This window comes from Camelina sativa, chromosome 14, assembly GCF_030686135.1.
Source record: "Camelina sativa cultivar CO46 ecotype springtype chromosome 14, ASM3068613v1".
NCBI classification, from domain to species: domain Eukaryota; kingdom Viridiplantae; phylum Streptophyta; class Magnoliopsida; order Brassicales; family Brassicaceae; genus Camelina; species Camelina sativa.
Window position 1 is genome coordinate 2,848,883 of NC_141893.1, and position 16,135 is coordinate 2,865,017.

At 38.0% G+C, this 16,135-nt stretch overlaps 4 protein-coding genes, 1 non-coding gene and 1 pseudogene across 9 annotated transcripts; 3 read left to right on the top strand and 3 right to left on the bottom strand.

The window, feature by feature from the left end:
* Nucleotides 1-24: 24 nt before the first annotated feature.
* LOC104739315 (tropinone reductase homolog At1g07440-like) lies at nt 25-1,769 on the bottom strand. The gene is made up of 5 exons (XM_010459623.3): nt 1,311-1,769; nt 1,016-1,223; nt 726-942; nt 466-572; nt 25-372 (listed from the first exon to the last, which is right to left on the bottom strand). The coding sequence occupies exons 1-5, from the start codon at nt 1,388-1,390 to the stop codon at nt 184-186; spliced, it is 801 nt and encodes a 266-aa protein (XP_010457925.2). The 5' UTR covers nt 1,391-1,769; the 3' UTR covers nt 25-183.
* An 848-nt stretch (nt 1,770-2,617) lies between these two features.
* On the top strand, nt 2,618-3,719 carry LOC104743176 (putative inactive L-type lectin-domain containing receptor kinase III.1 pseudogene; annotated as a pseudogene). Its single transcript, XR_015579955.1, has one exon. The product of XR_015579955.1 is annotated as a putative inactive L-type lectin-domain containing receptor kinase III.1 pseudogene (transcript).
* Nucleotides 3,720-4,625: 906 nt separating this feature from the next.
* On the top strand, nt 4,626-6,536 carry LOC104739317 (uncharacterized). Its single transcript, XR_015579956.1, has 6 exons — nt 4,626-4,821; nt 5,103-5,208; nt 5,314-5,367; nt 5,445-5,568; nt 5,749-6,004; nt 6,138-6,536. It is a non-coding gene; the product is annotated as an uncharacterized LOC104739317 (transcript).
* A 96-nt stretch (nt 6,537-6,632) lies between these two features.
* On the top strand, nt 6,633-9,963 carry LOC104739318 (transcription initiation factor IIA large subunit). 2 transcript variants are annotated; one of them, XM_019235819.2, is made up of 12 exons: nt 6,633-7,055; nt 7,157-7,347; nt 7,529-7,693; nt 7,841-7,996; nt 8,154-8,205; nt 8,279-8,337; nt 8,542-8,652; nt 8,769-8,912; nt 9,170-9,230; nt 9,312-9,466; nt 9,589-9,672; nt 9,753-9,963. In XM_019235819.2, exons 2-12 carry the CDS (start codon nt 7,222-7,224, stop codon nt 9,774-9,776), a joined length of 1,137 nt encoding a protein of 378 aa, XP_019091364.1. In that variant the 5' UTR covers nt 6,633-7,055; nt 7,157-7,221; the 3' UTR covers nt 9,777-9,963. The 2 variants fall into 2 exon arrangements, with proteins under 2 accessions (XP_019091364.1, XP_087340319.1); XM_087484193.1 differs by lacking the exon at nt 9,753-9,963 and having other exon boundaries at nt 6,907-7,055; nt 9,589-9,723.
* On the bottom strand, nt 9,930-10,664 carry LOC104739319 (uncharacterized). The gene has a single exon (XM_010459627.2). It carries the CDS (start codon nt 10,564-10,566, stop codon nt 10,150-10,152), a length of 417 nt encoding a protein of 138 aa, XP_010457929.1. The 5' UTR covers nt 10,567-10,664; the 3' UTR covers nt 9,930-10,149.
* Nucleotides 10,665-11,283: 619 nt separating this feature from the next.
* Nucleotides 11,284-14,679, bottom strand: LOC104739320 (transcription initiation factor IIA large subunit). 3 transcript variants are annotated; one of them, XM_010459629.3, is made up of 12 exons: nt 14,435-14,679; nt 14,140-14,339; nt 13,794-13,958; nt 13,491-13,646; nt 13,282-13,333; nt 13,150-13,208; nt 12,835-12,945; nt 12,418-12,561; nt 12,073-12,133; nt 11,845-11,999; nt 11,673-11,756; nt 11,284-11,596 (listed from the first exon to the last, which is right to left on the bottom strand). In XM_010459629.3, exons 2-12 carry the CDS (start codon nt 14,263-14,265, stop codon nt 11,573-11,575), a joined length of 1,137 nt encoding a protein of 378 aa, XP_010457931.1. In that variant the 5' UTR covers nt 14,266-14,339; nt 14,435-14,679; the 3' UTR covers nt 11,284-11,572. The 3 variants fall into 3 exon arrangements, with proteins under 3 accessions (XP_010457931.1, XP_087340320.1, XP_019091363.1); XM_087484194.1 differs by lacking the exon at nt 13,150-13,208 and having other exon boundaries at nt 14,435-14,647; XM_019235818.2 differs by lacking the exon at nt 11,284-11,596 and having other exon boundaries at nt 11,605-11,756; nt 14,435-14,651.
* Between the last annotated feature and the right edge of the window lie 1,456 nt (nt 14,680-16,135).

A 16,135-nucleotide genomic window follows, 5' to 3' on the forward strand; every position in this document is an offset into this window, starting at 1 on the left:
GAGAGAACTCAGAGAAGGCGTGAATTTTATGATAGGATAAAACCGTATTATTTTGGATGGGAGGACAAAATAACACTTTTGATTTTACTTATATAAATTGTGATCATTCTCGTCTGCATCACTGTTGACCATAGGTTTAGATGCGTTTAAGTTCGAGTTTTATTTGTTTTTGGGACATTGGATTTAACCTTGTGGCTGATACGAGAAGCCATTGACAGAGAGACCTCCATCCACACAAATGGTCTGACCAGTTATATATGAAGCTGCTGGCATACATAGAAAAGCTACGAGCGAGGCTACTTCTTCGGGCTCTCCGAAACGCCCTAATGGCTTTCTAGATATTATCACCTTCTTGAACTCATCATCATACACCTAACGATTATCATCAAAGTTTTTGATATATTAGCAAAGGCAAGAAAGAGAGATGATTCTTGGAGGAAATGTGTAGCATAGTTAGTATCTCACAGCTCCAGCTAGAGGAGTTGCAATGACTCCAGGAGCCACAGCATTAGCCCTAATGCCATCACTAGCCCACTCGCATGCCAGATTCCTCGCTAGCTGATTCATCGCCCCTAATGCCACACACACACATACACATCAAGGCCTTAGATTGTTTCAAGTGCCTTTGCATTTACATGTGAAAACTAATTGTAAGAAAAAAAAGAAAAAGAAACCTCTATTAAAAGTCTCAAACAGAGAGGTGTTTTTGTTTTCTTCTATATTACCTTTTGTTGCAGAGTAGATGGAGCTAACAGTAAACGATAAAACTCCAGCAACAGAAGACATGAACACAATGTTCCCACTTCCTGAAGTCTTAAGCAGAGGATGCGCAAGCTGGCCCAGATGGTAAGCAGATTCTAAGTTGGTCGAAATATGAAACGAGAAATCCTCTGCTGTAAAATCTACCGTCGGCTTTGCCCGAATCGAGCCCACGTTGTTTATCTAATAATCAAAAACATTACATTAAATCAAGATTTTGAGTCATTTGATAAAGAGTATATAAAGATTAACTTACGAGTATGTCGAGCTTGCCACCAAACATTGAAGACACAGTCTGCATTAGGTCCTCTCTCTCTATTCTCAAAGTTAGGTCACAGACTGAACCAGTGACTTGAAAACCTTTCTTTTTCCATTTGCTCAAACACTCATTAAGCTGAGATTCATCTCTAGCACAAGTGTGTATCACTGCCCCGAATCCTGCAAGTTCCTCTACTACACCATGCCTATTTGGTTCAAGAAACAGAGAATAAAAATAAAGTAGAATTGATCTCAAGAAAATATGGAAAGATTTTGGAGCTTATAATACGAACCCGATCCCTTTGGTTCCACCAGTTACAAGTGCGGTCTTGCCCTTAAGGCTCCATCTGTGGCTTTGCTCTGCTCCAGACATTGCTCTCCTACGGGCGCCTGAAGGAGCTTAGATTGAAAAGTGAAGAGAATTATGTGGAGCAGACACAAAGTTAATAGATAGTTCATCAATCAAATCATTGGAGGATAAACTCAAGATGATGGGCCGGGTCCATCAAGATTATATCTAAGACTCAGTCAGAGAGGATCCAAATCATCGTCCAATGATAAACGTTTACGTAACAACGACATCTTTTACGGCCGTATAAGTCAAAAAGGAAAACGAACGTAATTATTTTTGTCCAGCCAAAATTTGTATATTCGAAAACTTTTAGCCTAAGGGGGAAAAACAACACGAAAGCTTTGTTATGAACACAGATAATATCTCAACTTCTCCATTTCATTTTTCATTTGACCAAATTAAGAGTTCTTTTATCTTTAAGAGTTATATTTACGTTTTTTTATTAGTACGGTTATGTTAACTATAGCTAGACGGCATGGTTTCCCTTTTTTTGCTTAGCCAATAGTAGTATATATCTATCAGCTTGTGTGATTTGGGTTGGGTTGTTGGGTGCACGTACTTAATTATATTAGACCTCTGATTATCCTAGTCATTTGCATTTTAATGAGTTTTAAGTTCTCAATAATACTCACATTTAGCCGGTTGTTGATTATACAGATATGTTAATTACTTAAAGTGATGACTTGTCTGAGATCAATTATTTTCTTTTGTTTTTATAATGTATGACTATGAACCAAATAGGTATAGATTCTTACTTGCACGTATATTTCCCCAAAAACCTTGTCTGAATCTACTTTATTGTATGCTAGTTTGGGATGTTTCTATTCATCTCCACAAGTTAGGTCCTACGACTTATCATCACGATCAGCTATAACTAAGACTTGAACATTTCAACATCATAGTTTTTTTTTTGGAATTGTATGTCTTATGTGCTAATCCTCTTAATAGATCTTTTACTTAGAATTAATTTACAAGCCTTTATACATAGCTTTTTAAACAATATACGGATTCTCCATAATTAATTAAGAAATTAATTTAGATGATTTCCTTTTGTGCCGACAAACAAATTTTGAGCTGATAAAAAGTCAAGTTTCGAACTTGCAGCTGATTGGTTTTTTGCGAATAGTATAACAATGTTTAGTGCTAAGTTTTAATAAGAGCTTAATGGTCGATCCAGACTTTTTTTTTTTTATTTATTCCATGAAGCCTCTATATATATACGATAGAACTATTCAGACAAGCAACTTCACACATAACAAAACGTACTTTCATCTCTTTCTTATTATTGTCCATCAATGGCAATTGCTTACAAATCAATAGCTCTTTCCATAATCACCCAATTATGCCTCGTTTCTTGTGTGCTAAGTCAACAAAACGAAACTAAATTTCTTTACCATGGATTTTTTGAAGCTAATCTTCTCAAGTATGGATCCTCCAAGATCCTCCCAAGTGGCATCTTGGAGCTAACAAACACCTCAAGGAGACAAATGGGTCAAGCCTTCTATGGCTTCCCCATACCTTTCAACAAGACGAAATCATTAAACTCGCTTTCTTTCTCCACAAGTTTCGTTTTCTCAATCGACGCACCAGGTCATGGCCTAACCTTTCTGATCTCACAGTCGATGGATTTCACCCAAGCCATGCCGAGCCAGTTTCTCGGTCTCTTCAACACTTCAAACAACGGGAACTCCACAAACCGAATTCTCGCGGTGGAATTCGACACGGTGAAGTCAAACGAGTTTCTTGACGTAGACGATAACCACGTAGGCATCGACGTGAACGGTTTGGTCTCCGTTGAATCTGCACCAGCTTCATTCTTTTCCAACAAGCAAAGCAAGAATATAAGCTTGAAGCTTTCGAGTAAAGACCCAATTCGGGCTTGGATCGAATACAATGGAGGGGAAATGCTTCTCAATGTCACATTGGCTCCTCTTGACGTTTCTAAACCTAAATTTCCTCTTTTATCGAGAAAGATGAACCTTTCAGAGATTTTCTTGGAGAAAATGTACGTTGGGTTCTCGGCATCCACAGGAAACATCACGGGTAATCATTATGTAACTGGATGGAGCTTTAGCAGAGAAGGGAAAGCACAAGACTTTGATCTCACTCTACTTCCTTCGCTTTCAACCCCGTCGCCATCTGATTTTGATGACTTTGATCCCATCTTAGATCCTTCTACCGATTCAGCAACCTTAAATCCTTACCGCACCAAGTTGATCTGCGCACTTGCAATCATCATCTTTATGATTTGATTGCAAACCAAGAGGCCTAACGCATCGGTCTTATTATAAATTAATGTATTACTTTCTTGATTTTATTAGAGATGAATAAATTGGATACCCTTAAGCAATTACTTACATTAACTGGTCTGTTATTATTACACAAGCTAGTGTTTGTTGTTACATTAATCTCAACTCTTTGCTTAATAAGTTTAAGATCATTTAGCTTTTAAAAGAACTGGATCATCAGGTGAAGTCAACGAGGTGTCAGTAGATTAAAAAAAAAAAAGCCTATATAACTAAATGTTGTTTTATCTTTGATTTTTATATAATCCTTTTTAATTTTGTTTGTATACATGTTTTTTTGACGAATCCAAAAAGGAATAATTGCTTCCCGGATTTGATTTTATATAATCCTCTATATCTTCGTGTGTATCAAACGGAATTTGAGGAAGTTAGGCTATTCTGGACCTATGAGCATCACTGCCGTTGGCGTACTATCAAAGATCCCTCGTGACATCCATCCTAGAAGCGGTGTTTTCCACTGGAATCTCTATTTGTCACGACGGCCCCTACGGTTAGTATCTTCTTGATGATGATTAGAAGAGAGAGTCTTTTAGTTTTGGAACCTGAGACTACTGAATGAAACAGCTCACAAAACCATGCATGGTTGAAGCTGCCCTTCTCACTACTTATATATTAAGAATCCACCTCCAGCTTCTATGATGGTGGTTAGAACCCGTCCAGTACCAAAGGTCGATTTTTTTTTCTTTTCTCAGCCTTCTAGTTGATAACGAATACCACACACACTATCTTTCCGTTCCCATTTGATTCTCCCGCCTCCACTGATGCCAACTGCTGCCTCTGGGAAAACTTTCTTCTAGTTGATTCTCCCGCCTCCCCGCCGTTCCATAAACGATCACTACAACAACAACAACAAAAACTTAAAAGGGAAGGCCGCCGAATCGTACAAACTATAGGCCCATTAAGCGAAGCCCATTCTCATCCCTTCTTCTCATCAACACAACTTTCAACCTAACTCGATGGATGGAGTGAGACTCACGACGCGGACATGACTGAGCGAGAGAGAAAAAGAGTAGAAAGAAAGAAGTAATCTGAATTCACTTTGGTCCGATTCGTTTCTAAAAAAAATTCTGAATCTTTCCAAGAACAACGATGGCTATGGCCACTTTGGATCAGCTCCACTATAACCTGTTGAGGAAACCCGAGCAGGTAGGTTACTCTTTTTACATTTACATTTTCAATTAAAACCCTAGAACAGTGAGTGCCACAAAAAAAAAAAGTTCAATCTCTCATATTGTTTGCAATCAAGTTTTTTATCAAATCTTTAAATTGATACACGTTTTCAATTCAGTAAAGATTGTTTCTTTGTGTAAGATTAAGGTTGTTTCCTCTGAATTTTTAGTGAATTGATTTTGTTTGAGAATTTTTGAATTGAATTGTTCAAAAATTTTGGGCAAAAAAAATGTTATTTTAACTCTCTGTTGTTTCAGGAGAAGATCACTCCCGAAGAGCTAAGTGTTATTAACTCGTGCTATCTCAAAGCTTTGTGGACTGCTGGGTTTGCCTCTGGTGTTGTAGGAGGTTTAACTTGGCTAGGTTCCTCCTCCTTTTACTCTCTTTTTAAGTCTCTTTTTATCTTATGTTACATAATAACTCAGCTTTTGAATTCGTCTTCTGGTGTGTGATGTTGTTTCTATGTAGTGACAAAAAAGTTGATAGCGGGAAGAGTATTTGAGAGGCGTTGTCTTGCAGGAGGTAAAACTATTTGCTGCTAATCTTTGGAACTAGTAAAATGGTTTCTCCTCCTTCTCACATTGGACAACTCCACGCAGGAGTGGCTTGTGGAAGTTTTCCTACTACTTGGGACAGGGCAAGTTCGAAAGTTGCAGTTACTTACCTTGATCGTATCCTTAGCCAAGAATATGGAACACGGATGCAGAAAGAGCTCGCGAATGTGTAAGCATCCGTTGAGAGCTTGCGCTTTTCGAGACTTTTTTTTTTTTGTGTGTTAAAATTGACTTTTGTGACCTTTACAGTGTTTGGATTAATTATATTATGCAATGTATCTTTCGTAGTTAGTCTGATTCTACTAAGTTCTAACTCTTGATTTGGTGGACATATTTTTCCAAACTACAGCTTAGTCAGGTACAATGAAGGTGAAGCTTGGAGGTGGCAACTTATGTCCAAGCATTTCTACACCGAAGCTGTTTACGGTGATGAAGGAGGCAAACCTCAAATGCGTTGGCGTAGTAGAACCACTTTCACAGAAATTGTTGCCTCTTCTTATAATGATACCAAATCTCAGAAAAACCACAGTGGTTTACCAAATCGAGGAGGCATCTCTAATGGATTTGATGCATCAAAGACTAAACCAATGCTCCAAAATAGTCGGGTGAGTACTATCTAAACTAAACTTAGTTATTATTAATCCATCATAAAGCCTCTGCAAATGCTTTAGGCATCAGTTTAGACAAAGGACTGGTACTGGTTTTCCAATAATTATATAACTGAAATCTTGTTTTCAGGATGGCGAGATGGTAGAAGAAGATGCTCTTGACATTGTATTTGGTGGTCCAGAGCCAACTGAGAGCAGCATTCCTGCTGCGCCAGTTATTAGTTCAAAGGGTTCAGGAGGCAAAACGCAAACTCGCAAACAGAAAAGAGCTCAACGAAGACAAGAGACTTAAAAACCGTGAAACTTCCACCACCACATATAATACTCCTCACTACGAACTTGCAGAGTAGAGAAGACAAGAAACAGTTATATGTCTCTTCTGCTTGATGTTTTATCACAATGGCGTATTTGTTCTATTTAGATCACTTTAGCTAATCGATGGATCCAAGTTTTTAATTCCAATAAGGATGATGATTCTGTAAAAGAATACATTTTGAAGTAATAAAATGTTTTCATTGTACCGAACTAATACAAATTGTAGGCCCATTAAGCGAAGCCCATTCTTAACCCTAGGTATATATTTTCTTTGGATCAGAGGGGTTTCGAAACCCCCCTGGCCATAGTCGAGGGACGACGGTATCGATCTCCCAAGCAACTTTGCTTCTTATTATCTCTGAGTAATGAATGGTCTTTTGGGACATAAAGAGGTTTCCGGTTCCTGAGATGGCTATGCCTATGATGCTCGTCGGGTGATATACAATAGATAGAGTTGTTACTATTTCAGATATATTTTGTAAAAAAAAAGAAAGAAATTATGAAAATAGAGAAAAAGGAAATAAAATATGAATCGCGGGGATGATGACACGTGTAATTGTTGAGACACGATCTGATCCAAACCTATTTATATTATTTCTTCGCTGCTTTTTCTGTCTTGACCGCTACTTATCGATCTCTCTCTTCTGTCTTCTGTCTTCTTCTTCTTCTTTTGTCTACGTTTCGTCGCCGATCTCGACCGGATTCCATCTTACCACCTCCTGCCAAACCCTAGGTGAGCTTAAAGAGCTTAGATTGTTATGTTTTTTTTTTTTTGGGGGGGGGGGTAATTTTTGTGGCAAATTCACCCTAAAATGCTGCTTCTGATGATATTAGATTCCCGGAGAGAACGAAATTTGGGTTTTCGCCGGAATTAAAATTAAGGGGCCGCCGAGAAGAGGATGGGTACAACTACGACAACGAGCGCTGTGTATATCCAAGTTATAGAGGATGTCGTCAACAAAGTCCGGGAGGAGTTCATTAACAACGGAGGCCCTGGGGAGAGTGTTCTCAGTGAGCTTCAAGGAGTAAGTTTTCAATCAGACTTGTCTTCCTTTGCTGCATAATGATTCAAATTTAATATCTTTAGTCAATTCGCCGATGTGGGTGGCTTGGATTTGATCCAATGCAACTAGGGTTTTTCTATTTTTACTTGGCTTTTTGAATCCCATTATTTATTTCTGGAGCTTAATTGGGACCTGTGTGTAGATTTGGGAGACGAAGATGATGCAAGCTGGAGTCTTGAACGGACCAATAGAGAGGTCATCGGCTCAGAAGCCAACTCCTGGAGGTCCACTGACTCATGATCTCAATGTTCCTTATGAAGGTACTGAGGAGTATGAGACTCCCACTGCTGAAATGCTCTTCCCTCCGGTAATTTAAATTAAACTCACTCTCTACTAATCTTGAATTTTGTGATTAAGCATTAGCTTTATCAATTGGTTTCTTTTCCACTTGACATGTTGTTGCTGTAAGTCCTTATTGTCTTTGGCATCGTTTTGTTTTTCTGTGTTTGAGCAGACGCCATTGCAGACTCCTCTTCCAACGCCCCTTCCTGGTACTGCTGATAACTCCTCCATGTATAACATCCCTACCGGCGGCTCAAGTGATTATCCAACCCCTGGAACTGACAATGGAAGCAACGCTGATATTAAAGGAAGACCCAGTCCTTATATGGTGAGCTCTGCTTCTTATTAAGGCTCCTGCTGTGTGGTGCCACAAATGCTTATCTAAGTGTTTTCATAGAATTTACAGAGGCAATAATAAATGATTGACTTCATATTTTTTGGGTTTTTCTGGTTGACATAAACTGAGAATATGTTCTCTATTGCAGCCGCCTCCTTCCCCGTGGACAAATCCCAGTCCCAGACTTGATGTCAATGTTGGTAAGTACTACTTCTACCAGTACGTTAGGTATCAATTTGTTGTTTGGGATATAAACGTCTGACCTGTTGCTAGCTTATGTGGATGGTCGTGATGAGCCTGAAAGAGGAAACTCTAATCAGCAGTTTACGCAGGTACTTCTACTTAACATCTAAATCAAGAATTGTGAGTTTGGATTTTTTTTGTTTGGGTTCTTATCTTCGTTGTAGCAATTACGTGATTGATTTGATTAGTGCCCATTTCAATTACTTCCTCAGTGGACATATTTTTCAAGTCGACTAATATATATCTATATAGCTAACATTATAACCTAATATCCATAATTGGAATACGTCCAGGACTTATTTGTGCCATCCTCCGGTAAACGAAAACGTGATGATTCTTCTGCACCTTATCAAAATGGTGGATCTATACCTCAACAGGATGGTGCAAGCGATGCTATCCCTAAGGTGTGTGTGAGAAAAACGAAATTATGAGAGTATTTGTAGCACCTGCTTATATTTTTATTTCAAGAATGATGTATTTATGTCTCGGTGGCACACCTGATTGGAGCACAATGTTGCAGGCAAACTTTGAGTGTGATGCATTCCACATAACCTATGTTGGTAAAGGAAAGGCCCCACGAGACTTCTTCTGCTCATCATCGAAGATTCCTCAAGCTGATGGGCCAATGCCTGACCCTTATGATGAAATGCTGTCCACACCAAATGTAAGAATGCTGCTTTTCATTGAGTAGTTCAAATTTCAATAGGTATATACTTCTTCTACATGTCTACAGATCAGTAACAGGACACTTTAATGCCTTAGTACAATTTAATCCATCTTCACTACCTATCATAGATATTGCATTTGGATTTGCCAACAATCATGCAACATTTGTTTAGAGATATTATCTAACTAACTAGAGATACCGTCACGCGATTACTTCTGTTAGTAATTCCATGAATTTCATTTACTGGGTTGCAGATATACAGTTATCAAGGACCCAGTGAAGAGTTTAACGAGGCCAGAACTCCTGCTCCAAACGGTAAGAGAAGCCAGACAAAGATTTTGAGAGTGTTATAAGCAAAGTAAATGAATATCATCTGTTAACTTCCCTCTTTGTTAGAGATCCAAACGAGCACTCCTGTTGTTGTACAAAACGATATCATTGAAGATGATGAAGAGCTGTTGAACGAAGATGATGATGACGACGAGTTGGACGACCTAGAAAGTGGTGAGGATATGAACACGCAACATCTGGTCTTAGCTCAATTTGACAAGGTAATAACCCTCCTTTTTACATAGGTTTCTGGATGTATTCTCTGATGTAACTCTAATCACAATGTATGTATTCTCGGATGTAACTCTAATCACAGTAAGACTTGTTTGGTCTTTGTAACTAGGTGACTCGCACAAAAAGCAGGTGGAAGTGCAATCTGAAAGACGGGATCATGCATATAAACGATAAGGACATTCTCTTCAACAAAGTAATCTGTGCCTCCCAGTTAAGGTTGGAGCTATTATGGTAAAAATAATACTAACACACACCATGTCTAACTTTTTTCAGGCAACAGGCGAGTTCGACTTCTGATCTTGACACGACACTAGCAATGCTTCTAGAAAAGTCAGTCCTTGAAATGTCTAGTGTCTTTCTTTTTACCTTATGATTTAAGACCGACGGAGAAAGACATGATTATTTATGGGAAAGTGTACTCTGGTTGGCTTGCTGTACAAAAAGAACAGATTTTTCCTGTCGAAGGCATATCAACTTTATTTCATGAATCTTCTTTATTGTCTTTCAGGCAATGGGCAAATTAACTTCCCAAAAGCTGGATCTTTCTTAGTTTCTTACAATTGTATCTAGCTAGTAGCTATATATGTCTTGAGAAATGGGTTAATAAGAAAACTATTGAAAAACATTTGGATTCTGAAACATCAAGGGACCATTCTAAATGCTAAAACCCTCACTGCGAATGATGTACAAGCACGCACTTGGTCTGAAAAATATTCAAGAGACCAATCTGGTCACTATAGTCGGCCTTAGCTGAATATTGCAACCCTTCCTTGTCCATTGACGGCTGAGGTCCGTTCTTCTGAGTAATACTCACCGGGAACGAAAAATCGTGCTCTACTCCAGATGGAGAAGCGTGCTGATATGGATTTACGTGGCCTTCTGGTGAGAGAGAAGATTGCGAATTTGGAGAAACAAAGAGAGGTGAAAGCAGAGGAATAGCTGCGCCTGCAACAGCATCACAAGACTGCTGCAGAAAGGGGTTCTCGGGAACACGGTCAAGATGCAGAGCCGCGGGTGCTTGCCTTTGCAGCCTAGTGGGTGATCTCGGGAACACGCTCTTCCAAAACATGTTCACAGTGTTCTCCATCACGAATTCAGCCAATGAGTATTAAAAAAAAAAAGCAAAAACGCAAGAAAGAGAGAGAGAGAGAGGGGAAGGTAGAAAGAGTGATGTAATGAGGAGAATAAAAGGGAGAGAGGTTTGGTGTGTGTTGTGGATGAGGGCGCAAAAGAAGGCTTCGGTTATGATGGAACATGAGAAGGAAAATAGAAAATAACAGTTACGTTTGAAACGGTCATTACCTAAAAACTAAACAAAACAAAACAAAACAATAAAGCTGCTCTCTTCTTTTTGGTTCTACTCTCTCCACTCTGTTGGCTTCGGTTACTTGTTTTGCCTTTGGTGTTCTTACAGTATGGTCAAAGGCCTAAAAAAGGTCAACGTCTTTATTGTTTGGTTTGGGTCGTTTTTTATAACTACAACATTACAACCATTACCTTCATCTGTTGAGAACGTTTAAATCCTCCAATAATACATGGCCAATCCGGTTTAAGATTTTGTTTCGATTCACATATTTTGACTTTCGCTTCTGTCACTAACATTGTATCATAATTACGAAATTTACCATCATAGTTTGTGCTGTGGTATGAAAACGACAAAAACTAACTTAAAAATACTCCGACCTTTGTTTAGGCCTTTCACCAAACTGAACGATATCCAAAGGACCAAACAGAGTTGAGAATGTACTTGGTCTGAAATATATTCAAGAGATCCATCCGATTGCTAAGGTTGACCTTGGTCGAATGTGAATCCAAATGCTGTATTAAGAAAGAGGTACATATAACTGTAAGTAAGATCCAGCTTTTGAAAAGTATTTCCATCGTGTGAAAGAGGATAGAAACTCATGAAATAAGCCTTCTTTGGCCGGAAAAAATCTGTTCTTTTTGTACACACAACAAGCCAACCAGAGTACACTTTCCCATAAATAATCATGTCGCTCTCTCGGAGGTCGGTCTAAATCTTAAGGTAAAAAGAAAGACATTGAACAATGGAACTGTGACTTTCTTTTCTAGAAGCATTGCTATGGTGAAGATCAGAAGTCGAACTCGCCTGTTGCCTGAAAAAGTAGATAGAATAGTTAGGTATTATCGCTACCAGAATAGCACCAAGCTTATTTGGGAGGCACATATTACTTTGTTGAAGAGAATATCCTTATCATTTATATGCATGATCCCGTCTTTCAGACTGCACTTCCACCTGCTCTTTGTGCGAGTCACCTAGTTACAACACCAAACAAGTCTTACGGTGATAAGATTTATGTGCATAGAAACACACCCGTCGATCTGTGTAAACAAGAGTCATTACCTTGTCAAACTGAGCTACAACCAGATGTTGTGTGTTCATATCCTCACCACTTTCTAGGTCGTCCAATTCGTCATCATCATCATCTTCATTCAACAGCTCTTCATCATCATCAATAACGTCGTTTTGTACAGCAACAGGAGTGCTCGTTTGGATCTCTAACAAAGAGGGAATTTAGCAGATGATATTCATTTACTTGCATTAAAAACATCTTTCTTTGGCTTCTCTTACCGTTTGGAGCAGGAGTCCTGGCCTCGTTAAACTCTTCATTGGGTCCTTGATAACTGTATATCTGCAACCCAGTAAATAAAAATTCATGGATTTACTAGCAAAAGTAATTGTTGTATGTTTGAGGAAAAATCCAAATGGAACATGAAGTTTAAATGAGAAATTCTCATTCCCTTCGTTATCATGTAATAAGAAGTCAAATGAGTTTATATATAGTTCAATATCTACGGAAGGTGGTGAGAAGGGATCCAATTAGTAAGAGATTCTGGTTACTGGTTTTAAACTCGTTGAAGAAGTATATGTTCACAGGAATTCTGACTACTAAATGAAAAGCTGAAGCATTCTTACATTTGGTGTGGACAACATTTCATCATACGGGTCAGGCATCGGCCCATCAACTTGAGGAATCTTCGATGATGAGCAGATAAAATCTCGTGGGACCTTTCTATTGCCAACATATGTTATCCGGAGTGCAGCACATTCAAAATTTGCCTGAAAAAATTGCTCCTATCAGATGTATCACTGAAATTTTTCTAACTACATCATTGTTGAAAGTAAAATTCTCTTCTTAAACTGAGAACTTATAGATGCGCGTATCTTTATGCAACTTAACCAGTTTTGAATTCATGTATCTTCTTTTGGATGGCACTAATAAACTTGTGAAGTGGAAAAATGAAGAGGAGTCTAAGGGAGCTAAGGACATTTTGTTTTACTCATGAGAGCTATTCCAAATGCAAATGCAAATGTGTAGTTCTACACACACACCTTAGGGATAGCATCGCTTGCACCATCCTGTTGAGGTATAGATCCACCATTTTGATAAGGTGCAGAAGAATCATCACGTTTTCGTTTACCGGAGGATGGCACAAATAAGTCCTGGACGTATTCCAATTATGGATATTAGGTTATAATGTTAGCTATATAGATATATATTAGTCGACTTGAAAAATATGTCCACTGAGGAAGTAATTGAAATGGGCACTAATCAAATCAATCACGTAATTGCTACAACGAAGATAAGAACCCAAACAAAAAAAATCCAAACTCACAATTCTTGATTTAGATGTTAAGTAGAAGTACCTGCGTAAACTGCTGATTAGAGTTTCCTCTTTCAGGCTCATCACGACCATCCACATAAGCTAGCAACAGGTCAGACGTTTATATCCCAAACAACAAATTGATACCTAACGTACTGGTAGAAGTAGTACTTACCAACATTGACATCAAGTCTGGGACTGGGATTTGTCCACGGGGAAGGAGGCGGCTGCAATAGAGAACATATTCTCAGTTTATGTCAACCAGAAAAACCCAAAAAATATGAAGTCAATCATTTATTATTGCCTCTGTAAATTCTATGAAAACACTTAGATAAGCATTTGTGGCACCACACAGCAGGAGCCTTAATAAGAAGCAGAGCTCACCATATAAGGACTGGGTCTTCCTTTAATATCAGCGTTGCTTCCATTGTCAGTTCCAGGGGTTGGATAATCACTTGAGCCGCCGGTAGGGATGTTATACATGGAGGAGTTATCAGCAGTACCAGGAAGGGGCGTTGGAAGAGGAGTCTGCAATGGCGTCTGCTCAAACACAGAAAAACAAAACGATGCCAAAGACAATAAGGACTTACAGCAACAACATGTCAAGTGGAAAAGAAACCAATTGATAAAGCTAATGCTTAATCACAAAATTCAAGATTAGTAGAGAGTGAGTTTAATTTAAATTACCGGAGGGAAGAGCATTTCAGCAGTGGGAGTCTCATACTCCTCAGTACCTTCATAAGGAACATTGAGATCATGAGTCAGTGGACCTCCAGGAGTTGGCTTCTGAGCCGATGACCTCTCTATTGGTCCGTTCAAGACTCCAGCTTGCATCATCTTCGTCTCCCAAATCTACACACAGGTCCCAATTAAGCTCCAGAAATAAATAATGGGATTCAAAAAGCCAAGTAAAAATAGAAAAACCCTAGTTGCATTGGATCAAATCCAAGCCACCCACATCGGCGAATTGACTAAAGATATTAAATTTGAATCATTATGCAGCAAAGGAAGACAAGTCTGATTGAAAACTTACTCCTTGAAGCTCACTGAGAACACTCTCCCCAGGGCCTCCGTTGTTAATGAACTCCTCCCGGACTTTGTTGACGACATCCTCTATAACTTGGATATACACAGCGCTCGTTGTCGTAGTTGTACCCATCCTCTTCTCGGCGGCCCCTTCAATCTCCTTAAATTTTAATTCCGGCGAAAACCCCAAATTCGTTCTCCGGGACTCTGATTTTATAAAGGCAACATTTTAGGGTGAATTGCCCAAGAAAATTGCAATACAATATAAAAATAAAAAGGAATCCGAGCTCGTTACGGCTCACCTAGGGTTCGGCGGAGGAGGTAAGACGGAGGAGTCTGGGACTGGTAGAGATCGGCGACGAAGCGTAAGAGAGAGAAGACAGAGAGATCAGAGATCGAGAGAGGAGCGGTCAAGACAGAACAGCAGCGAAAGAATATAAATAGGTTTGGATCAGATCACATCGCTACATAGACACGTGTCATCATCTCCACGATCCAGAATTTTTTCTCATCACCTACACGATAATTGTTTTTTAATAATTAAATTAAAACCATAAATCATCCAGTTACAGAATTAACCAAAAACTTTAAATGTTTTCTAACCACTATTAGAATATCCAGCTCAATATGGATATTAGTACTATATTCTACTATCAGTTAAAATTATTTTTTCCAAATTACCGTAGTCTTCTTAAAACTTAAAATTTATATTTAATAAATATAAAATTTATATTTAATAAATATAAAAAACCGAAGTATCATCATCTTCTAGCTTGAGAGTAAAAATGAGAGAGAGGTGTAAACGTTATTTGAGATTTGTGTTTTGAAATTTTCCTTACTCTTCTTTTGAGATATTGGGTTATTAAGTACCTTTTGAGACAATCGTTGCCATTTTTTTAATGATCTTGAACTGTGAGTAGAAATGTCTAACAAATTTTTTTTAGAGAATGTCTTAATTAAAAGCTTACGAAATAAAAGTATTTTTTAATATCTAAATAGAACAAGAGTGTAATATAAATAGTGACAAAATATTACATATATATCATATTATATTTTAAAAGTAAAACAAACAAAAACTTGTAAAACATTTAATATTGTGTATCCGCTAAAGACTAAGTGAAATTTTATCACTTGTTTCAACGTCTAAAAAAAAGTCATGGCTCAAGCCTCCTGCTACTAGCCTACTAGCTAGTTTCCCCTCGATCAAAACGAACAGTCGCCACAAAATAATTCTGATTCAGACTTAGCCACTTGGTTCAGCACTTTCAACCGTCAGATTTTCACTCTGAAAAAATCCAACGTCTCTCTCAACACCACGTCATTCTTTTTTTTGAATAAAAAAAATTCTGTGTAAAATATGTTTCTGACACTGTTCGCTTTTTTCTCTTGTACTTTTGTGTTTGGTTTCTCACCTGAGAAGTCTGAGTTTCTTTCCTTCTTTCTTTCATTTTTTTTTTCTTTTTTTCTTTGCCTTTTGTATAATTGTTTTTTCCTGTTAAGAGTTTCTCCGTACGGTTAATTTTTATTTTCTTTTGCAATAATTGAAAAGGGCTGTTGAAATAAATCTGTAACGTGATCACTTATTTTCTGATTACAATCCAAAATTCTTATGATCATGACATTATCGTCAGAGTCAAAAAGAGACAAAGATCGAGTGGTTCATAACTTTCCATTGGATTCTTCAATATCTCGATTTTTTTTTCTTTTTTTTCCCCCGCTCTCTAATACAAGAAGATTAATTTCATTTTTCATGTCAGTAACACGGAACAGTGTCCAAGTACGTACATTCTAATGCATAGTATAGTAATTCTATCTTATACTTATACTTCTACTTTTCTTTGATATTTATATTATTTTAATATTTCTGGCTTTATTTATAAAAAAATTAGGTTAGGTAGAAGAGGGAATCTTCCTTCTATATCAAAGAGACAAGAAAAAAAAGTAAGAAAAATTAATACTGCCATAAGATAAATAATGAATAAATGAAAATAGGTAGTACACTA